This window comes from Rhinatrema bivittatum, chromosome 9, assembly GCF_901001135.1.
Source record: "Rhinatrema bivittatum chromosome 9, aRhiBiv1.1, whole genome shotgun sequence".
Lineage (NCBI taxonomy): Eukaryota > Metazoa > Chordata > Amphibia > Gymnophiona > Rhinatrematidae > Rhinatrema > Rhinatrema bivittatum.
The window spans coordinates 89,507,597-89,531,484 of record NC_042623.1 but is presented as its reverse complement, the minus strand read 5'-3'; the positions used below and the strand labels follow the sequence as shown (position 1 = coordinate 89,531,484).

The window sequence follows — 23,888 nt, the reverse complement described above, 5'->3', positions numbered from 1 at the left end:
GTATACCATCATGTCCAGGTGATTTGCTACTCATTAGTCAATTTATCCTATTACATCTTCCAGGTTCACTGAGATTTGTTTCATTTCCTTCTGAATCATCACCTTTAAATATTTCTGGCATGGGTATCTGCCTTACATTATCCTCAATAAAAACTGAAGCAAAGAAATCATTTCATCTCTCTGCTATGGCCTTGTCCTCCGTTAGTGCACCTTTTACCCCTCGATCATGTAATAGTCCATCTGATTCTCTCACAGAATTTTTCTTCGAATGTACCTGAAAAAGTTTTTATTATGATATTTTGCTTCTTCAGCAAGCTTCTTTTTAAATTCTATCTTAGCCTTCCTTATCAATGCTTTGCATCTAACCTGCCAGTTCTTATGCTATTTCCAGTTTTCTTTATTTGGATCCCTTTTCCTTTTTTGAAAGATGTTCCTTTTTACTTTAATAACCTCTATCACCTCACCTTTAAACCATGCTGGCAGTCATTTGGCCTTCCTTCCACCTTTTTAATGTATGGAATACGTCTGTTCTAGGCTTCCAAAATCATATACTTTAACAGTGTCCATGCTGATGTAAAGTCTTAAACTTTGTAGTTGCTCCTTTCCATTTTTTCCTAACCATTATTCTCATTTTCTAATAATTTCTCTTTTGAAAATTAAATGCTATCACAGTAGATTTCCTTAATGAACTCCCTCAAGTTATCAAGTCAAATTTAACCATGTTATGATCACTATTGCCGAGTGGCCCCAACATTATTACATCTTGCACTAAATCCTGTGTTCCACTAAGGATTAGATCTAAAATGGCTCCCCCTCTTGTTGGTTCTTGCCCCAGCTGCTCCATAAAACAGTCATTTATTTCATCTAGAAACTTTGCTTCCTTGGCATGCCCTGTTATTTCATTGTCTGTTTGTTCATTCTGCTCAGGTGATCAATAATACATCCCCATTGCTATTTTATTCCCTTTCTCATATGGAATTTCAATCCACAAAGATTCCACACTACATTTTGCTTCTTGCATAACTTTTATCCTGTTTAACTCCATGTCCTCTTTAACATATAGTGCCACACCTCCCCCAATTTGAACCATCCTATCATTGCGATATAATTTGTATGCTGGTATCACAGTGTCCCAATGGTGTCCCCACCTTCCACCAAATCTCTGAGATGCCAATTATATCTGCCTCTTCATTCGGTGTTATATATTCCTATTCTCCCATCTTATTTTTCAGACTTCTAGCATTTGCACACAAACATTTCAAAGTATTTTTTTTGATTGTATTAACAATCTGCTCATCAGTTGACAAAGGTAATTTGGGATGTTTTGTTCTGTCTGCTCTTTAATAAAAGGCCCCTGGGTTACTTTAGCATTTATTGCTAAAGTTAGGATGACCTAACTTCCCCGTTTTGTTTGTATCTATTAAAGATACATCATTCCGAGCCATGCATGTCTGAGCTACTGTTGACTTTCCCCCATCATCTAGTTTAAAAGCTGCTCCATCTCCTTTTTAAAGTGTAATGCCAGCAGCCTGATTCCACTTTCGTTAAGGTGGAGCCCATCTTGTCGGAATAGGCTTCCCCTTCCCCAGTATGTTCCCCAGTTCCTAACAAATCAAAAACCGCTTCCCTGCACCATAGTCTAATCATTGCATTGAAACTCTGGAGCTCAGCCTGCCTCTGGGGTCCTGCACATGAAATGGGAAGCATTTCTGAGAATGCAACACTAAAGGTTTTGGATTTCAGTTTTCTACCTAAGAGCTTAAATGTAGCCTCCAGAGCCTCTCTCCTGCACCTTTCTATATAATTGGTACCCACATGTATAATGGCAGTTGGCTTCTCCCCAGCACTCTCTAAAATCGTATCTAGGTGGCGCAAGAGGTCCACTACCTTCACACAAAGGCAGGCAAGCTACCAAGTGGTCCTCACGCTTTACCAACCACCCAGCTATCTACATTTCTAATGATTGAATCACCCACTGTAATAGCCATCCTAATCCTTCCCTCCTGGGCATACAGCCCTGGAGACACATCCTCGGTGCAATAGGATAAGGCATCACCTAGAGGGCAGGTCCTAGCTACAGGATCATTTACTACGACACCAAGGTGATAGTCTCCCATCAGGGGACCTTGCTCCTCCAAAGCAGCACAAGTGCTGCTTGACTGAAGTTGGGACTGTTCTACTATGTTCGTGAAGGTCTCCTCTATATACCTCTCTGTCTGCCTCGGCTCCTCCAGGCCTGCCACTCTGTCCTCCAGAGATTGAACTCATTCTCTGAGGGCCAGGAGCTCTTTTCACCAGGTGCACACATAAAACACCCCAACAGGTACTCATTACAGTATATGTGGCACTCTATGCAAAAGACTGATAGCCCCCCAACTCACTGCTGGACTTGAGTCTGCATCTTAGTTTTATTAAGTTGCTAAAGCTTTAAAAGTTGATTATGAAGAAGGTATATCTCTCAATTTAAGGGATTTTAAATTATTTGGTTTCTTTTGAAATCAAAGATTTTTAAAATAACTAGGTGACTTATGTTAGTTTATGAATGACCAGCAACAAGACTAATTATCGCTCTATCTATTACAAGGATGGTAAATTTTGGTCCTTGGGTGTCACAGTAAGGTCTGGCTTTGAAGGTTGCCATAATGAATATTCATGAGATATAATTGCATACATTTGATCCAAGAACCAAGTTAAGTTACATAGATTGACTATCCTGAAGAACAAACCTATTTTTAGCATACCAAATCCAGAGTTCATTATCACTTATCTAATATGTGTGCAAGTTTCTCCTAATTCAGTAACCTTTTTTACATATTTGAAATATTTTGGAGTATTCGGTGTGGTAGATATATAACAATGCTATATTTATGTTTTTATTTCATTTATATGTAGTCTGTTCCTAAACGCACATCACAAAACAGTGTGGCACACAGTGTATACAAATCAGAATCTGTATTTTAATGAAAGAAGTGATTGATATTCTGAAAAAGTACAACACAAACCAGAATAAAACCTGAGCAATTATAGACCAGTATCAAACTTACCACTAACTGCAAAATTAATAGAAAAAGCCGTACAAAATCAATTAGCAGAACACTTAGAGGACAATAATATTCTGTACCCATCACAACATGGATTTCGCAAAAACTATAGCACTGAAACACTACTACTTACGCTAACAGACAACATCATGAGAGGTTTCGACAACGGTAAACATTCATTTTAGTAATGCTGACCTATCAGCGGCATTCGATACAGTAAATCATGATATCCTATTAAATAGATTAGAAGAAATAGGACTATGCAACACAACAATCAAATGGTTCAAATCATACCTAAATAACAGATATTTCCAAGTGCAAATCAAAAAAGCAATGTCAGAAAGAATAAACCTTCAAACAGGAGTTCCGCAGGGATCAGCCCTATCTGCCACACTATTCAACATATACATGCTGCCGTTATGCCACCTGCTAGCTGGTCTGGGCATCTCACACTACATATATGCTGACGATATTCAATTAATACTTCCAATTAATGACTCAATTGAGAAAACATTAACCTGTGTGTGTGTATATTTTATTTTACTTTACCTCTATTAGATTGCAACAACAGAGGACCAGACTTAAGTGTAAATTTATCTTATAGCTGATATACTTAAAGTAGACATGACTCATCACAACCACTGAATAATATTTAATATGAAACTGTTACAGTATTTGATGGCACCTGTTTAATATAACTCAACACATTTAAGTTTGAAATTATGTGCCTTATTGTGAACTGTTGTGACGGCAACTAGCTTAACGACGGTATAGAAAAGATTTTAAATAAATAAATAAATAAATAAATAAAAGAACCAAAAGTCTCAGTTTCTTGCTTTGCATTATGCTGCATTGCAATTTGCTTTTGATGAATCTCAGATCAGCATTCTAGAGTTAACGGCTGCCTACCTTCCTCATCGGTCTAAAATAAGGAATGATGTTAGAATCCAGCTGTCTTCCCAGATTCCTCAGCAGTAGATGTTCATCATGAGGCAGGGAGTTGACATTGGACACTATGATACATGTGATACTAGGACCCGGCGAAGAGATGCTTGGGGTGTACATGCACAATGGTGCACATGATTCAGCGTAAGTTGGCAGAAGAGTCTGATTCCCACCCCGATAGTGATGTCACACTCTTAAGACTACTTAGCCTGTCTGGACTTGGATTTGTTGCCTCAGTAAGAAGGTCTCCTGGTTCCAGTCTTCTGTATTGCTCAAGCCCTCCATCCTGGTTCCTGTCTGCAGCTTCTACCTGGTTTTGCCTTCTCAGCCTTCAGCTTTGATTCAGTCTTTGCCTGTGGCTCTGCCTCAGCCTCAGCCTTGGTTCAAGCCATCAGCTGTGTCTCAAGCCATTATCCTTGCCTCAAGCCATTGTTGCATCTGTTGCTGCTCGATGCCCTCACTCCGCCCTCTTTACCACTGTGGCGACTCCCTCCAGGTCTGATGGACGGTTAGCTGCCGCGGTGTCTTCTTGCCGTCTCTCTCCGGCGTCCCTGGACCGGCATGACACTATGGATCCGCCATGTTCCTGTTGACGTAGGGTGCGTGCGCGCACCCATTGAGGGCGCGAACCTCGGGGGCATCCCCCTGAGATGACGTCATCTGCTTCCAATATAAAAGGTCTCAGTAACACATTGAGTTAGCAAGGATTCATCCAAGCTACTCTGCCTCCTCGGACTTACCAGGGGTACCCGCTCCTCGGGGGGCCTCGCTCTCTTTATCTTTATTTCAGATTGCTGATAGTAACAGGTACTCGCTCCTCGAGGGCCCATGTTCCTGAACACTCTGAATATTCTCTACTGCCTGGAAGCTATAGCAGATACAGACATTGTGAGTTACCACTGCTCTCTCAGAGCTTTCCCTGGAACCAGGTACTCGCTCCTCGAGGGCCTAACCCTTTCCAGCTACTGAGCTTCTTAAAGACCTTTTGTGAGTTTTTCATCCAGTTCTGGCTATGTACACAGCATACCCTGTCTACTCACTATAGTTTCTCTACAGCTCAACCCTGGGATCGCTGTTCCAGTACCCGAGAGACTTCAGCCCTGCCGAGCATATCAGCTCACTACTGCTACCTCTGGTGGTTCTACTAACCTGTCTAATAAAATAATTATCTGTATCTGTCTCCGTACTCAAGCCTAGCCGGTGGACCCTCTCAGGATATCCTCCTGGGGGTGCAGTCATCTGCCATCGGCCCAAGGATTCACCTATCCACATTCCTCTACAGCCGAGTGTCTCTCCTAGCACTCCACTGGTAACAGATTGCTACTTCTTCTCCATCAGGAATCTTCAGCTACAGACTCATATCATATTGCTACTCTGCAGTCTAAACCCATACAGTTTGTTAACTCCTCTCTCCACAGGAGCCGAAGCATAACAAGATTGCTAACTCCTCACGGAGATCCTAACAGATTGCTATCTCCTCCTTCCTCAGGAGCCGTTTCATAACAAGATTGCTAACTCCTCCCCTCTGGAGGCGTAGTCCATAACAGATTGCTAACTCCTATCTGATTGCTCCGCCCATCTGGCATCAGATTCATAACAGCCATAAGCCTTGTCTGAAGCTCTCAGTCTTGTCCTTGCCTGGCTTCAGCCACAGCCTGGTCTTTGTATAGACTTTTGGACTCAGTCATAGTCTGGCCCGTGCCAAGGCTCACTCACCCGCCACTGGCGTGGGTCTCAGGACTCTATCTACAAGGCTGCATCACATATGTGCAGTTCCTTACAAATGGATAGCAGATCCTCCTTGTAAACTCTATCGGAATAATAGGATGGTTTTTCATACATACTGGAATTTCATTAAGTGTAATGGCACCTTGTGTAGGCTAAACAACTAAAATTTTAGTGCATTTGTCTTTAAGGGGTCAGTTTGAAGCTGGAAAGGAAACAAATGCAAATAGCTATCAAGGAAGGATGGGTGAATTAAAAAAAAAAAGCTATCCAAACTTTGAATAGAGGCCGCCTCTTTTAAATCAAGAACAGCTTCAAACTGGATGTTTTTCCTCACTTGTATTTTTCAGTCCCATTGCAGTGTAAACAGACAGAAGGAAAGGAAAAAGATGGTGTGGCCTAGTCTCCATAATGATCTATGGAAATAAAATAAAAATTGCTTTTTTCCTGTCATATGAAATGGGAGTTGTGCAAGCAAAAGGAAGAATGCCTGGACTTGCTCCTGCTCTGAGCAGGAGTGAAAATATTTGGAGTAGAAGCCATGGGATGGGAAATAAGTCATTTATCGGGAGGTTGACTAATCCTTTGCAGGCAGCGCAGAGCCCTCTGATGGAGAGTATGAGGTGCTCCTGTATCTTTATTCAGGCCCAACTGAACAGCAGCCAAAGATACTTTTATGCGCATAAGTCCACTTTGAAATGTATCCCGGCAGAACTAAGGTGCATGCATACACCTGCTGTTTGGTGCATTTTAGTTTTGCAGAGAGAATTTGCACACGTACATTTTAAAAGCAAAAAGTATGGGTATAAGCTCCAACCCTGTCCAGACTCCACTCCCTGGGATCCCTCTCCCCGTGCACATAAAAGTTGCAAACATCTAGCGTGTAGGCACATATTTATACATGCATATCGGTCATGTAATTTTCTAACAGGGGAAGCATTACTTTACCCACAGAAATCCCAGAAAATTATCCTCTGTAAGTTTAAAAGATCTTTACTGGAAATCCTCAAAAAGCTAGAAATGTTGATATCTCTTGTGTCCAAAGTTTTCTGTCTTCCGCTCTTTGAAAACAGGAGAGAGAAAAGGATAAGCACAGATGCCGCAACCACAAGAGTCTCTTGATATATTGATCTTGATGGGTTTCCTGGAAAAATCTCAAGAAGTACTTACGCCTTCAATGCTTGGTTATTGCAGTGATTCCCAAACTTTTCAGGAGCATTGGCCCCGTTTCAAGCTCCAAAATGTTTGCAGATCCCCCACATACTTCTCTTTAAATTTTACCTGCACTTAAGAACACAAGAATTGCCATAATGAGTTTGACTGAGGGCCAGTCAAGGCCAGTATCCTGTTTCCAACAGTGGCCAATATAGGTACAAGTACTTGGCAAGATCCCAAACAGTAAATAGATCCCTTACTGTTATTGCACAGTGATCAATAGTGGCCATTCCCGCCTAGGCCTACTTGGTTAATAACAGATTATGGACTTCTCTTCCAGGAACTTGTTATATGCCATATATGGAAAAGTTATTAATGTAATAACAAAGAAATGATATGCATATCAGAATCATTCATAAATTATACCGCTAATTAAATTCTTACTGATATAAACTGAATACATATAATTGTAGTGCATAGCAGTAAATGTGCAAGAATGTATTCCTGTTGAATAACTTGCATAGTGTAAATAGGAACAAACATGCAGCTGGATCTGTCCGGTAGGCTGGAATGGACTGAGAGTGTGAGACTGGAGGGGGATGGATTGGTGGAGAGAGACTGACAGAGATGGACTGTCTCTTTTTCCCTGTCCCTTTCATTTCCCATGGTCTGTTTCTCCTGCCCTAACCCTCGGCCCCTTTGCCCAATGTTCTCTCTCTCTTCTGACCTCCACCCATGGTCCCTTTCATTCTTGTCCCACTTCTTCTCACCCATGGGCCCCTTCCTGAGTGTTTCCCCTGTGCCCTCTCTCCTGCCTTCTCCCCATAGCCCCTTTCCTCCTGCCCTGCTTCTTCTTCCCGATACCTACTCTCTGGCTCCTGTCATCTCCTTCCTGCCTTGCTTCCTCTCTCCCTTTGCCCCTTCCTGCCCACTTGGCTCCTTCCCTCTTGCTGTCTGTTCCCTGTGCCCCTGTCGTCTTCTACCCATGGCCCTTCCTTCTATCCACTTTTGCTTCTCCTTACCCATGGTCCCTTCTCCACCTTCCACAGTACCTTCTTTCCTGCCCTTTGCCACCCTTCCCCTCCCTGTTCTCTCTCTGCTACCCTCCCCAACCATCTTTTTTTTCCCTTCCCTTCCCCATGCTCACCCATCTGCCTTCTCCCTATAGTCCTTTCTAGTGCTGGCCCCTTTCCCCTGTATCCCCATGGAAAAGCTCTGGTACTCACTTTCAGTCAGGCCCTCAGCTGCTTCAGATTTTATTCAACACGGGACTGCACTGGGAGCAACGGCTCTCCTCATCTTCAGTCCTTGGCAACCCCGCTCTTCGCTCTTCTTAGTGTGGGAGCAGACTTTCTGCAGCGGAGCACTCTCGCAGGCTTCTCCTGGTGGTGAGAGCAGCTCTCAGCGGCAGCCCTCCTCTCTCCGGCAGCCTGCTTCTCAGTCTTAGCAGCATGTGACCAGATTTTCGGCAGTGACAAGCTCTTGCAGGCCTCTCCTGGTGGCTGGAGCCAGCTCTTGGCAACAGCCCTGATCCCTCCCGCTCCTCACTGCAGGACCAGGGTTTAGCGGCGGCACTCCTCTTCTCTCCATGCTGACCAGGCTCTTGGCAGCAACTCGCCCTGCTCCTCTCTGCTTCAGCAGCGTGGAACCGGGCTCTTCCGCACCACACAGTGCTCAGTGCTGCAGTTAGGCATAGGAAGGAGCCTTCCTATAGAGCCCACTCTTTTCCAGTGGGCCCCCCGAGGGCTCCATGGGTCACAGGTTGGGAACCCCTGTAGCATTTTATTACGATAATCTTGAGACTTATTTTTCTTATACAGATGCCCTTCTCCTTAATTTGGAAGTGGGAACACTTCCAAACATGACCAGCACTGCCCGAAGTAGGAGGAAAACATTCTTGTTAACGTCGAGGGCTGTGCGGCTGAGAGCCCTATTTTGGCTAAATTTTCCCTGTAAATATATTATAAAGTATAGGAGTGCTAAATATATATTCTATGAGCTGTCCCGGCTTGTCAAATTCCTGAGTGATAAAAAGTCCAAGGCCCTCCTTCTACATCCTCTCTGATTGTTCTATTAACTTTTACCTGAAGACATAGGTGCGGATCCCACTTGTTGAGTTTTTCTAGGAAGCGTCCTAGCATTTTATATTATCTTTGATTATGACAGTACACCTCATTTATCATAAGAACATAAGAAATTGCCATGCTGGGTCACACCAAGGATCCATCAAGCCCAGCATCCTGTTTCCAACAGAGGCCAAACCAGGCCACAAGAACCTGGCAATTATCCAAACACCAAGAAGATCCCATGCCACTGATGCAATTAATAGCAGTGGCTATTCCCTAAGGGGCGGATTTTCAGAGCCCTGCTCGCGTAAATCCGCCCAAAACCGGGCGGATTTACGCGAGCAGGGCCCTGCGCGCCGGGAAGCCTATTTTACATAGGCCTCCCGGCGCGCGCAGAGCCCCGGGACTCGCGTAAGTCCCGGGGTTCTCCGAGGGGGGCGTGTCGGGGGGCGGGCCCGGTCGTCGCGGCGTTTCGGGGGCGTGTCGGCAGCGTTTTGGGGCGGGTACGGGGGCGTGGCTACGGCCCGGGGTGGTCCGGGGGCATGGCCACGCCCTCCGTACCCGCCCCCAGGTCGCGGCCCGGCGCGCAGGAGGCCCGCTGGCGCGCGGGGATTTACGCCTCCCTCCGGGAGGCGTAAATCCCCCGACAAAGGTAAGGGGGGGGGTTTAGACAGGGCCGGGCGGGTGGGTTAGGTAGGGGAAGGGAGGGGAGGTGAGGGGAGGGCAAAGGAAAGTTCCCTCCGAGGCCGCTCCGATTTCGGAGCGGCCTTGGAGGGAACGGGGGTAGGCTGCGCGGCTCGGCACGCGCCGGCTATACAAAATCCATAGCCTTGCGCGCGCCGATCCAGGATTTTAGCAGATACGCGCGGCTCCGCGCGTATCTACTAAAATCCAGCGTACTTTTGTTTGCGCCTGGAGCGCAAACAAAAGTAGGCTATTCGCGCGCCTTTTAAAATCCGCCCCTAAGTAAACTTGATTAATAGCCGTTAACACAGATGTCGAAACAATGTCTTCCACTCTGATCTGCAGCAGCTCTCTTAAGCAGATGTTGTCAATTTCCATTATATTCGATGACTGCATGATACTGGACCTTAATTGAACCATGACTTACCAAATGCCTTTTTCCAGTAGCTTCAAGCCAGTCTCAAACTCTGGTCATATACTAGGAGGTAAATTTAATTACTTTTGCCCACTAGGGGGTAATTTTCAGACTGGCCATGTAAATACAAAATCTGTAAGTACTTTTTACCTGTAGACTTTGTGCTAATTTTCATAGTGAGAATGTGTGTATACATTTTACTTTGAAAATTATCCCAGGAAAACTACGCGCATACATTTATACTTGCTAATTGGTGTGGATTGCACCTCTGAGAAACGTTTACAAACATGCTTTTGAAAATTCAATAGTATGTGTGAATGCCTCCCCTTTCTGCAGGTAGATGTACTTGCAAATAGGTTGGACAGTTTTCTAAAAGGCCCTTTTCTGTGGCAAAAGCACTGTTTTATCCATGGAATTGTTTTTTTAATTACTTCCTTAGAGGGCAATTTTAAAAGCAGTCTAGCTGCATTACAAAAATGATTAACTCGGCTAGATTGCCCATTTGAAAATTAACCCCCCTTCAGTGGAGCCAAAGGTACGCATCTAATTTTTCTCGCACTGAAATCACGCATATCCTTCGTGCCTGCTATAAAACATGTGCAAAATCAGGTGCCTGCCTGTCCCTGCTGACCCCAGATTTTCAAAGGGAAACTCCAGTTTTTCAAAATTGCCCCATAAATCATCCTCTCTCATCTTACTTTAGTACATTGTGTCTTTAGCATTAAGATACTATTTTAATAGATAAAAAGGTTCACATTTGATTTTCTCTGTTGCCTGTCTCCAATTAAGAACATAAGAACATAAGAAAATGTCATACTGGGTCAGACCAAGGGTCCATCAAGCCCAGCATCCTGTTTCCAACAGTGGCCAATCCAGGCCATAAGAACCTGGCAAGTACCCAAAAACTAAGTTTATTCCATGTAACCATTGCTAATGGCAGTGGCTATTCTCTAACGGGCGGATTTTAAAAGCCCTGCTCGCGTAAATCCGGGCGGATTTACGCGAGCAGGGCCTTGCGTGCCGGCGCGCCTATTTTCCATAGGCCGCCGGCGCACGAGTAGGTTCCGGGGTTTTTCGAGGGGGGCGTGTCGGGGGCGTGTCGGGGGCGGGACCGGATGACGCGGCGTGTCGGGGGCGGGGCGTGGCGTTTCAGGGGCAGGACCGGCGCGCGCAAGGCTGCCGATTTTGGGCAGCTGGCGCGCGCCGAGCCACGCAGCCTGTCACCATTCCCTCCGAGGCCGCTCCGATTTCGGAGCGGCCTCGGAGGGAATGGTGACAGGCTGCGTGGCTCGGCGCGCGCCAGCTGCCCAAAATCGGCAGCCTTGCGCGCGCCGATCCAGGATTTTAGAAGATACGCGCGTATCTTATAAAATCCAGCGTACTTTTGTTTGCGCCTGGTGCGCAAACAAAAGTACGCGAACGCGCTTTTTTTAAAAATCTACCCCTAAGTGAACTTAATAGCAGGTAATGGACTTCTCCTCCAAGAACTTATCCAATCCTTTTTTAAACACAGCTATACTAACTGCACTAACCACATCCTCTGGTAACAAATTCCAGAGTTTAATTGTGCGTTGAGTAAAAAAGAACTTTCTCCGATTAGTTTTAAATGTGCCCCATGCTAACTTCATGGAGTGTCCCCTAGTCTTTCTATTATCCAAAAGAGTAAATAACCGATTCACATCTACCTGTTCTAGACCTCTCATGATTTTAAACACCTCTATCATATCCCCCCTCAGTCGTCTCTTCTCCAAGCTGAAAAGTCCTAACCTCTTTAGTCTTTCCTCATAGGGGAGTTGTTCCATTCCCCTTATCATTTTGGTAGCCCTTCTCTGTACCTTCTCCATCGCAATTATATCTTTTTTGAGATGTGGCGACCAGAATTGTACACAGTATTCAAGGTGCGGTCTCACCATGTAGCGATACAGAGGCATTATGACATTTTCCGTTTTATTCATCATTCCTTTTCTAATAATTCCCAACATTCTGTTTGCTTTTTTGACTGCCGCAGCACACTGTACTGACGATTTCAATGTATTATCCACTATGACACCTAGATCTCTTTCTTGGGTGGTAGCTCCTAATATGGAACCTAACATTGTGTATCTACAGCAAGGGTTATTTTTCCCTATATGCATCACCTTGCACTTATCCACATTAAATTTCATCTGCCATTTGGATGCCCAATTTTCCAGTCTCACAAGCTCTTCCTGCAATTTATCACAATCTGCTTGTGATTTAACTACTCTGAACAATTTTGTATATTTTCCATGGTCACCAAAAGCTTCTCTGATTACTGAAAGATCGATTTGATAAAGCACTCTTATCATTTATTGCATTCACTTCTCTTCTCTCTTTTGCACGTTACCTACCTATCACTTTCTAATGTGCTCCTCCTGTCAGCGCCTTCCCCATCCCACACTCGTTCCTAATTGAGTTCCTTTATATCATTTACCCCTTTGGTGAGAAACCATCTGCCATCCCGTATGCTTTTAGTCCGTTCTTTTCCCATTTTCAAAACTGTTCTCTTCCGTTGTCTCCTACAGTATCTTGATTTCTTTTTTCCTCATCCCCCAGTGGTCCCACTTTTGTAACCTCACACCACGAGAGCTTGCCCGTATGATACCAGTGCTCTTGCTGACCGAGGCCTGGAAGGAAATCTCTTCTTCATCACAGTAACAACTGTCTTTCCTTTCTCCCCGAGTGCATCCGCTCCACACACCTAAGCCCTGCTGGCACTGTCGGACAGAATACTCCAACTCCTTTCTTACTGGCTTTGTTGCTTCTCTTGCAATGTGCTAAGAAGATAATAAGCCATGAGTCACTTTCTCTTCACATATCCCTATAGTAACGTGTTCATCATTAGCATGGAGACTGAACGAAACACTTTACAAAAATGCATGTTGTGTGCCAAAAATTTCTTTATCACCACCTCTTTATTACAGCTTCATTCCAAAAATTATTACATGATATTCATTAGTTTATTGGTACAATTGGGTCATAAGGTACTCGTTGAAGTAACCTTCTGGTGAGACAGAAGTTGTGGTGATTTAGTCAAACCAAAGGGGGTGCTTAGAATAAAGAAAATGTACTAGAACTGTACATTGAGTGGATATCTGATGCTTATGTAGCATATTTTCTTTTACTTTGTCTAGAAATATAAAGGGCCTGATTATCAAAAGCATATACACGTGTAAATCTGGGTTTTACACATGTAAGTGCACTTCACCCTGTAGGTGAGCTTTTGAAAATGGCTACAATATGTGCCATTGAATTGTCCATCGGATTTACCTGCATAAGTGGCTTTTGAAAATTGCTACAACAGTATGTTAGACTTACACACATGACCTCTGTTAGTGCACCTTTTACCCCTTGATCATGTAATGGTCCATCTGATTCCCTCACAGGATTTTGCTTCGAATGTACCTGAAAAAGTTTTTATCATGATATTTTGCTTCTTCAGCAAGCTTCTTTTTAAATTCTATCTTAGCCTTCCTTATCAATACTTTGCATCTAGCCTGCCAGTTCTTATGCTATTTCCAGTTTTCTTTATTTGGATCCCTTTTCCATTTTTTGAAAGATGTTCCTTTTTGCTATAATAACCTCTATCACCTCACCTTTAAACCATGCTGGCAGTCATTTGGCCTTCCTTCCATCTTTTTTAATGTATGGAATACGTCTGTTCTAGGCTTCCAAAATGATATACTTTAACAGTGTCCATGCTGATGTAAAGTCTTAACCTTTGTTGTTGCTTTCCATTTTTTCCTAACCATTATTCTCATTTTCTAATAATTTCTGTTTTGAAAATTAAATGCTTTCTCAGTAGATTTCCTTAGTGAACTCCCTCAAGTTATCAAGTCAAATTTAACCATGGAACAGCTCTTCAGGCACCGGAAGACCAATCAATCGGCATCGGAGGCATCGACTTTGAGGGACCTCAGAATGCCACTGACCCATTGACACTGGCGGGGCTGATGGCTTTTTCGGCTAGATTGCTGTCAGGGACTCACTCCGGAGAACAGGCCATCGCCCAGCTCCCCCAAGCTAAAGACAGAATCAGGTTCCTTTTCTCCAGCCTCAGCACCAAGGAAGGACCATACTGAGCACCGCGGGAAGCCGAAGAAGCATCAGCATTGATCCCTTTTGATGCACAATGCCTGGCATGGGAATGCTCCAACTTTTGCTGAGAAGCCCCCATGGCCTCCATCGGTCCAGATGTCACCACCAATCCTCCTCTCGAGTCCAAAGAGGATCTGGTCACTCCATCCAGCCAGTGTTGGCATCGGTGATTTTTAAAGAGAGTTGGAGAAACAAGTGCATCTCGCCATGGGGCAGGCACTGCAACACCTCTGTGTCAGAGCACTGATGGCATCGGGACTGGCACAGATGCTCCTCAAGCAGCTGATCAACTTCCTACAGGCACTTATTAGTATTCTATCAATACTGCCATTGGTGTTGGTGCCTACTGCAGTATCAATGCCCAGCAAGGCATCGAAGCCACAGCCTACCAGTCCAGTGGTCATCCCCGGTTCCTCAGAGGAGGAATCTCCCCCAAGGATGGGGGATAACTCTGGGGCCCAGCTAGCCAGTTGCTCCAGTCACTATACCACTGGCTGAGGACCGAGCACCACAGGATCAATCTCCTGATAATGTCAGAAGAGGAACTCCCCTATTCCCGGGGAGGGGGGAGGGGAGGAGGCTGCTCTGATGGTTCAGAAGATGAGGTATCAGATGGGCCTCACTTCCAACCCCTCTCCTCCTGCTAGTAGAAGGAAATCTCCTCTGGAAGACCTCTCCTTTGCAGGTTTTATCAGGTTGATGGCTGAGACCATCCTATATTCTTTGCAGACTGAAGAGGATACTAGGCACAGGATGCTGGACATCCTTCAGTACATGGAACCTCCTAAGACAACTGTGGCAGTCTCAGCGCATGAGATCCTTCGGAGTTATTGATGAGGATGTGGGAAAACCCCCTTCCAGTGGCTCCCATCAACAAGAAGGTGCATGTGGTGTACCTCATCCAGAATGCTCTCGGATTCGACAAGTGCAGCTGCCACATCAATCGGTTATAGTCTAATCCACTATCAAAAAGGCCAAGTGTCTTCAGACCCATTTCTTGGTGCCCCCTGGCAGGGATCCGAGGGCCGTGGATACTTTTGGCAGGAAGGTGTTTAGGGGACCTATGCTCATTTCCCGTATAGCGGCCTACCAGCTCTTTAAGGGCCAATACATGTGAGACATCCTGAAGCAGGAACAAGAGGTATCTAAGAGATTTCCTCAGCAGTTCCACTGCCAAGCACACCCAACACTCAAGCTCTGCTTCGAAAGCCTCCGATGAATGAAAGGGCAGGCTGAGAGGGGAGAGGTGAGGCCAACCCTCCTCAGGATGCCATGGAGGGTCTGCGCCCGACACCAGAATCGCTGTGGATGGCCTTCAGCCACTGGGCTCGAGGAAGGACAGGGCTTCCTCTAACCAGGGCTGCTTCAGGGGCAAGGTGGCAAGTGCCGTGGCCAACCTGAGACCAGCACCATGCAAGGACAGATACCGGTGACAGTGCTTCTGAGACTTATCATGGTGCTCGGCCTGGTCTTTCCCCATCACCAAGGATGACAATCATATGACTTGGAGGAGAGCAACAAAGGCCGATCCCCAATGCCCTTCTCACCCGTAGACCCCGGGGGAGGAGTGGCCACTGAGGGATTGAGGACGAATGGTTTCCCATGGTCCTTGGGCGACAATGGCATCGATGCCAGAGTGGAAGGATCAGACTTACCCGATCTGAAGACCTTCTCCATCTTGTCCAGCTTGGCACGACGGCCTTTTGGGGTCATCTGAGCACACAGATTGAAGCCTTGAACATTGTGCCATGCCCCTAGGCATAGGATGCACACTTTATGTGGATCTGTTAAGGACATAGTCCGAGGGCACCGATGGAAGCCCAAACCACTATGAGGCACACAGAAGACCGCAAAGGCTCAAAGACCGGTGGACACCGAAGGAGAGGAAAAAGCTCATCAAATGATGAGAAAACAACTGGGGAACTGGAAAGAGACCCAGCGCAGAAAAAAAAGAAGCAAAATAAAAACCATTTCGTGGAACATTTCCCGCAAAAAAAGAGCATGAGCTCCACCACCACGAGATGACAACTCTGTGGAAAAAACTGAAGAGAGACCCTGCATGGATAGTGGGACACATGGCTACAACCATCCATCATCCCTTTCATCCATCTACATATGCACTGGGCCCAGTGGTCCCTGCAATCCCAGTGGCACCAGACCACCCAAGGCCTTCAAGTCCGCATCCAGGTTTCCCCCTCTCTCAGGGCTTCCCTGTCTTGGTGGAAGACCCCCCTTCCAATCTGGAAATGGGCGTACCTTTTCAGGCTTCTCCCACCCAGATTGAGTTTACCACGGATATGTCCCACCTGGGATGGGGTGTCCATGTAAATGGCCTCCACACCCAGGATCTCTAGACCACCCGAGTAGCTCTGTCAAATAAACTTCTTGGAGCTGCGGGAGATCAGCTACACTCTGTGGGTTCTCCGGGATTGGCTATCCAACAAGGTGGTCCTCATCCGGACTGACAGTCAGGTAGCCATGTGGTATATCAAGCATGGGGGCACCAGATCCTTCTTACTTTGTCAGGAGGCGGTGCAGATCTGGGCCTGGGCGCTGGCTCAGGGGATATTGCTCCAGGCCGTGTACTTGGCAGGAGCAGAGAATGCCCTGGAAAACAGGCTGAGCCCAACTTTCAGGCCCCATGAGAGGTCCCTGAAGCAGGAGGCGGCGGATCGGATATTCCATCTCTGGGGAACCCTGGAAGTGGATCTATTTTCTCCCCCTGCAAAAGGAAAGTTCCTCAGTACAGATCCCTGTCCAGGTCAAACAACAAGCCAGCCACAGATGCTTTTGCCCTGCACTGGGGGACAAGCCTTCTGTACTTGTAACCTCCACTCAAGTTGGTATCAAAGACCCTCTTGAAGCTTTGCCAAGACAGGGGGACTATGATCCTCATAGCCCCCCACTGGCCGAGACAGTTTTGGTTCCCACTTCTGCGGGATCTCTCCCGGTGGGACCCAATCCATCTGGGGACTTCCCCAGACCTCCTCATGCATGATCAGGGCAGGCTACTCCACCCCAACCTTCGGCCCCTGTCCCTCACAGCCTGGATGTTGAGCGGTTGATCTTGTGGCCTCTTGACCTCATGGAAGAGGTGTCTTTAATCCTGGTGGCTTCGAGAAAGCCTTCCACCAGGAAGTCTTATGCTTTGAAATGGAGGAGTTTACCATCTGGTGTGAGCAGAAGGGTCTCAACCCCTTCTCCTGCCCTACCCAGCAACTCCTGGATTACCTGCTGCACCTCTCAGAGGCTGGGCTTAAAACCAACTCCGTTCGGTTACATCTGAGCACCATAGGTGCTTACCACCAAGAGGTAGATGGTTCACCCATCTCGGTGCAGCCCATAATAGGGTGTGGGTTCATGCGTGGGCTGCGTCAGCTGAAGCCTTCCCTGAGGCCCCCCACAGTTTCCTGGGACCTTAATGTGGTGTTGGCCCAGCTGATGAAGCCACCATTTGAACCGCTGTGCTCCTCTGCTTTCAAGTATTTGACCTGGAAGGTCATATTCTTGGTAGTGATCATGTCAGCAGGCAGGGTGAGTGAACTGCATGCCTTGGTGACTTATCTGCTCTACCCAAGAATTTTCCATGATAGGGTGGTTCTGCACACGCATCCTAAGTTCCTGCCGAAGGTGGTGACAGATTTCCATCTTATCCAATCCATCGTCCAGCCTACTTTCTTACCTAGACCTCATTCCAACCAAGGGGAAAGGGCGCTGTACACACTCGATTGTAAGAGGGCCTTAGCCTTCTTCCTGGACCGGACAGCAGGCCACAGGTAGTCCACCCAGCTCTTTGACTCTTTTGACTCTAATAGGCTGGGAGCGGCTGTTGCCAAGCAGACTCTCTCCACCTGGCTAGCGGACTGCATTTCCTTCTGCTATGTCCAGGTAGGACTGCAACTGGGGGCCACATCATGGCTCATTCTGTTAGAGCAATGGTGACTTCTGTGGCTCACCTGCATGCGGTTCCAATAGGGGAGCTGTGCAAGGCTGCAACATGGAGTTCTCTCCACACCTTTGCAGTTCATTATTGTCTGGACAGGGAGGGCCGCCGGGATAGCAGATTCAGCCAGTCTGTCCTCAGGAATCTCTTTCAGCTGTGAACCCAACTCTTCCTGCCTAAGGCCCCTGATTTGAGTTCAGACTGTCTCCGCTGTTACCACCAGCACCTCTGTTGTGCCCGTTGGCACCTGATTTGGTGTCTGTTGGTCCCATTGTTTTTCGGGTCCAGTCTATAGCTAGGGATTCACTCACTTGTGAAGACTACCAATCTTGCTTGTCCTAGGAAAACACCTGTTACAGGTAAGCAACTTTGCTTTAGTGTGTAAAAATGCTTTATTTTCTTATACTAATCTATCTGGATCTATTGGGGGCTAAACGTATGGCGATAAGATATTAATAATTCTATTGCAATGTTAATTAGCATGTGTTTTATGTTTAGGCTGTTTTATTTCTCATATTTTGTTTAGGGTGTTTTAATTTGCTTGTATTATACAATGAACAAAATGAAAGAAAAATGGGTATATCAGGTACAAAAACTTAGATTGCAAGCCCTCTGGGGATAGAGAAATACCTACAGTACCTGAATGTAAACCGGTGTGATATCTCAATTGAGATTGAATGTCGGTATATAAAAATAATAATAAATAAATAAATAAAATAAATAAAAGTATATGTTTAAAATAGGTATAAATAGTAGATAGGGCTGCGTGCGCTGCGCACAGGGTGGGGGAGAATTTATGCAAACTCCACACAGCGACGCATTCGGGCCTTCCCCAGTTTCCTACCCCCCTATCTAAACTCCTTCCCTTTACTCCCTCCCTTTTCCCCTTTCCTCCCCACCCCCTAAACCCTACCTAGCTTTCTTTTTTTTTTTGTTGTTTTAGAACTTACTTCAGATCCCGAGCTGAAGTAAGTTGTGCGCGCCAGCAGCTGGCCGGCGCGCGAGTCTTCGGGACAGCATTCAATGGCGCTGTCCTGGCCCGCCCCCCCCCCTCCCCTCCGGCCCACCCCTTTGAAGAGGTCTGGCACTTGTGCGCATACCGGGGTTTACGCGTATGGCCGGGTCTCTTTGAAAATGCGCGCAGTGCATGCAAGGCCCGGCCACGCGCCTAAACCCCGGATTTTACGCGCACAGGGCTTTTAAAATCTACCTTTATAAGTGTAGCAATTACAAACTTTCAAATCCATTTAGATTATAGAGGATTGATTTTTCACAAACTAGCTACATGCTTTTTAGAAAGATAAAAAAGCCTTCTTCATGGTGTTGGTTTGTCAGGTGTTTGGCTTGTCTCTCTTACATGACTTTGTCCTCACTAAAGGTGAATTTTAAAAGCCTGGCACGTATCAAAAACCGGGAGATTTGCGCACAAGTTGGGCCAGCGCACACCAGGCGAATTTTAAAAGCTGCCCAAGTATGCGCAGAAAAAGGGGCGATGCGTGGGCGGGGCATGGGTGTTTCTGGATTTTACATTGAAATTAGCATATAAATACTTACACACAAAGGCATGCCCCAAGTTCCCCTACCCCTACTTCTGCTATGGATGGCGTGTATGTAGTAAAAAAAAAAATTCTAGGTAAATCAGCAGGATTTTAAATGTCAGGGCTAACGGGAGAAGGGAGGCTTTTAAACTAGGGGAGTTTGGAAGTCCTGTCCCATACCTGGGTGAACTGGAACAAACTGGGAACACTGGTAATGGCATCGGTGCGTGTGTCTATTAAAAACTCCCCACTTAACGCAGTAGGAGCGGCATTTGCATGCATAAGCAAGCATCTACTTAAGATTGCACGCGCATATGCACGCGGTCAGCCTATTTTATAACATGCGCGCATATACACACGTATGTTATAAAATGGCCGTGTCCCTGGGTGCAGGCTGACAAACACGCACATGGTGGGGCAGGTATTATTTCAGCCATGAAGAAACTACGGTATTAAGCCCGTGTACTGAGCAAGAAATGTTCTTCTATCGTTTCTTTAGGCTGGATGAAAAATTCACAGTCAAGGTTGCCGATTTTGGACTTGCAAGAGACATTTATGATAAAGAATACTACAGTGTGCACAATAAAACAGGTGCAAAACTGCCAGTGAAATGGATGGCTTTGGAGAGTTTGCAGACACAAAAGTTTACAACCAAATCTGATGTGGTAATAAATTAATCTATTTTATCTTCTTTTTTTTTTTTTTTAAATCATATAAAGGGTTCTTACACACAGCCACATGTGGACAATAGAAGAAATTATAGCACACTTTCAGTTTTTTGTATATTCCACGTGTCTAAAATACATTTTTGGTTCATTTTGAAAAAAATAGTTTAGGTTTGAAGTGACATTTTAGCTTAGCTGCTTATGTGAATATGTATTGCTAAACACAGGATTTTAAGGACACCTTAGTCTATCTTGTTCAGAAGCAGTTTTCCTTCTAAAAATTCCCTTGCATATACAGTAAGTTGAAGGTAAGGCTATAGTATTGTACAAGGTCCAGGTGTCCAACCTGTTAAACTGCACTTAGCTTTGTAAGGATCATACATTTCAGATCCTTTCAGTCCCGCTCCTGCCATTTTAAATTTACTGTATAGCTGGTGCTTTCTAGGCATTCCTTATGAAAAGGACGCCTTATGAGCAGGTCATGTCCATCCATCTGAAACCCAGTATCAGCAGAGTAAAGGTGCAGGGAAAGGAGGCGGCACCAGGTGCCGGGGGAGGGGGAGATGTAGGGGAGATTTGCTTTATTAAAGACACCCACTGGCCTTTCTGTGTCCTGCTGAATAGAGTACACATTACCTCTATGCTCAGTATGACATGAAGCAGCTCTAGATGGCATGTCTAAGTGATACATTACTTGATTATTTGCTGCTGTTTTAATATGTTGTGATACACCTTGAATAGATGTTCTGGTAATGAGGTGGAATATAAATTGCTGAAATAAATAAAATAAATAAATTCTCCCTGCAGCACCCAGCACCTTCTAAACTATTGTCATAATGCTGTACAGTAATATATGTTTTGCTGTGAAAGCTGCCTTATTTCTAGAAGCTACTATAAATGAACATTTACTTTTTTTTTTTTTTTTTTTTTTTTTTAAATCGTCCTATAAAATTTAATTTTCTTTCATAACACAGCATTTAATATAAATGCAAGTAGGCCCAATACAAGTATCCCATTACACAAAGAACATGCTAGTTCTCTCCACTCTAGTGGAGAGGTGACTCTCTCAGAACATTTGATTTGAAAGAGTGAGTCCAAATCCAGATTTTTCACTATTTGATCTGCACATAAATTCTGCCTAATCCTATTTTTTTAAAAAAGAGAGAAGCTTGGGAAACATTGGCACATTTTCCTCCATAATGTTTTGAGGTTGGAGTTAACTCAGAAGGTGCAGAAAAGGAAGAAAACTCTGTGTGTGTGTGTGTGTTCGTACATATATTTATATTTATACGCACCAACTTAAAAGTCTGTCCATCTTAAGTTCATGTTTACAGCAACAGATGTTCTCAAAGGCACATTGAGGCGATATTAAGCCTCCAGATTTTTTTATAGGGCAGTTTGGGGAAGAAACAAGCCTCATTGTGACAACACAAGACTTATTTGGAAGGACATTCATCGGGGAAATTAGCAGCACTGGTCACATGTGGTTTTAGCTGGTTTTTGTAGAGCATAATAAAATATGTATATATTGGTATTTCCCTAATAAAATTTGTGAGCTACATAACAGTGGTTCAATTTATTAATATTCAGATTATATATGTGTGTGTGTGTGTGTGTGTGTACACGCACTGTTTTTTGCTTCATTTGGAGAAAAATTCTAGATTGTTTACTTGCTCTACAAAAAACAGAATATTGAAATCTCTTTTCATGCACGCAGAAAGCAATGTCAGAAATATGCATGTATAATTTGAATTATATCATCTTGGATTTTCTCTTTTGTTTGGTGTAGTTTAGAGTGGTAGAGGCTTGAGGGAAAGAAATCAGTTAACTTATTTATAAACGGGGTTAAAATCTGAAGCTGACTTTATGCCAACTGCCCTTATGAAATATCCTTCATGTGCTGAAAGTTTGAAATCCTGATATCAGATTCTGAATTGTCATCCCTCATAATGACTGATCTAAAATTTCAACCAGCTCATTTGAAAAAATATATTTTAAAATGTTGGGTACCTGTTGGTGCTGCCCTCCCCTACCCCCTTAATTTCTTTTTTTATTTTCAAACTTCCTGTTTGAACTATTATTAGAGGGTAGTTGTATAACAGCCCGCTTACAATTTAAATCAAATATGTGCACTAGTAACAACAATTTTCAAAGGGAAAGTATGTTCATCCTTTCCCTTTGAAAATTACCCCAATAAAAACTGCCCATACACATTTATTTCTGCTAATTTGTAGAAATGCATCTGCTCACTGTGGGTAAACATACAGGCATAAGTTTACCTGCATATCGGTTGGGCAGTTTTATAACAGGTCATCTCCCCTGGTAAAGCACTGATTTACTCGCGGAATTGCCTTTGAAAATTACCCTCCTGAGTGCAAGTTTTAGCTTCCTATCTAGTCTAGAAATTGGTCTGAATGAATGAATAAAGTAATTAATTAAATAGCATACACCCTGTAATATAAGGCATGTACGTAACTTGACTTGTCTGAAAATTGCCTGCGTCAGGCTAAACGGGACACAGGCTTCCATCATGTTTTTAACCATGTTAAAAAGAGGTCTTACTGCAAGAAGGAGCCCCACCAGGTCATGTGTGTCAACGGCACGTATACATGTTATCTTTCAGTGGTACAAACACTATTTTACCCTCTTTGCCAACTGCACAAATATATGCAAAGTATGCAGGTGCTTTTAGAGTATCTACTTTATGCTCATTTTCAAAGAGAGTTTATCTAGATAATTTTTTTTGTTGTTTTTCTTTAAAGTAACCACAAGTACACATGTTGAGGATAATTGTTTAAGAATATGTGCAGGGCTAACAGGCAGATTTCAGCCCAGATTTTCAAAGCGGACTTACACACACATAAGTCTGCTCTGAAAATAGCAGGTTTATGCAGGATCTCGCGTGGCATCTGCGAACACATTTGCATCTGCTTGGGAGCAGGTGTAAATGTGGGCATGGTCATTTACATGCATGCTTTGGAAAATCAAAAGTGTGCGCATAGATGGTTTCCCCACCCCTGAAAATGGCTCAATCAAGTGTGCATAAAAGGGCATGTGAAGTTGCTTCCATGTGCATTTTTATTCGCAAAAAACCCCTGGGGCAATTTTCAAAAAGCCCATTTATGTGCTTAAACCCGTGTTTTACACACACAAATGCTTTTGAAAATCTGAACCAAAGTTCCCTTGTACATTGCAACTACATGGGCTATTTAAAAATTGCCTCCTATATATGCATTGAGTTGCAATTGTTCTGTGTGAATGGTTGTTGGAGCATATCTGGTTGCTGAGTGTGACTTTGAGCCACACTTAGATTTATGACATTTCGATCGTGAAAGACAGCATGAGTTCAACGCTTTCAAAGCACAAATTTTGTCTTTAACTTACCTTTTCAGTGGTCCTTTGGTGTGCTGCTATGGGAACTTATGACAAGGGGAGCACCTCCTTACCCTGATGTAAATTCCTTTGATATAACCATTTACCTTCTGCAAGGACGAAGGCTGTTACAGCCAGAATACTGCCCTGATCCATTGTGAGTGCTTATAAAACATGGGCCATTGTGCCCTTTTCAATCGATTTTTCCACTCAAAGCTCTTTT

At 44.6% G+C, this 23,888-nt stretch overlaps 1 protein-coding gene across 7 annotated transcripts in view; it reads left to right on the top strand.

Annotated features, from left to right (window-relative positions):
- MET (MET proto-oncogene, receptor tyrosine kinase) overlaps positions 1-23,888 on the top strand; it is a 253,667-nt gene that overhangs the window by 220,027 nt on the left and 9,752 nt on the right. For 6 of the 7 annotated variants that reach the window (XM_029615254.1, XM_029615253.1, XM_029615257.1 and 3 more), the window contains 2 exons: positions 20,128-20,293; positions 23,686-23,822. In XM_029615254.1, the coding sequence (XP_029471114.1) occupies positions 20,128-20,293; positions 23,686-23,822 (303 nt within the window). Of the gene's footprint in view, positions 1-20,127; positions 20,294-21,454; positions 21,551-23,685; positions 23,823-23,888 lie in introns of those variants that run through there. The other variant, XR_003858556.1, reaches the window with a different exon arrangement.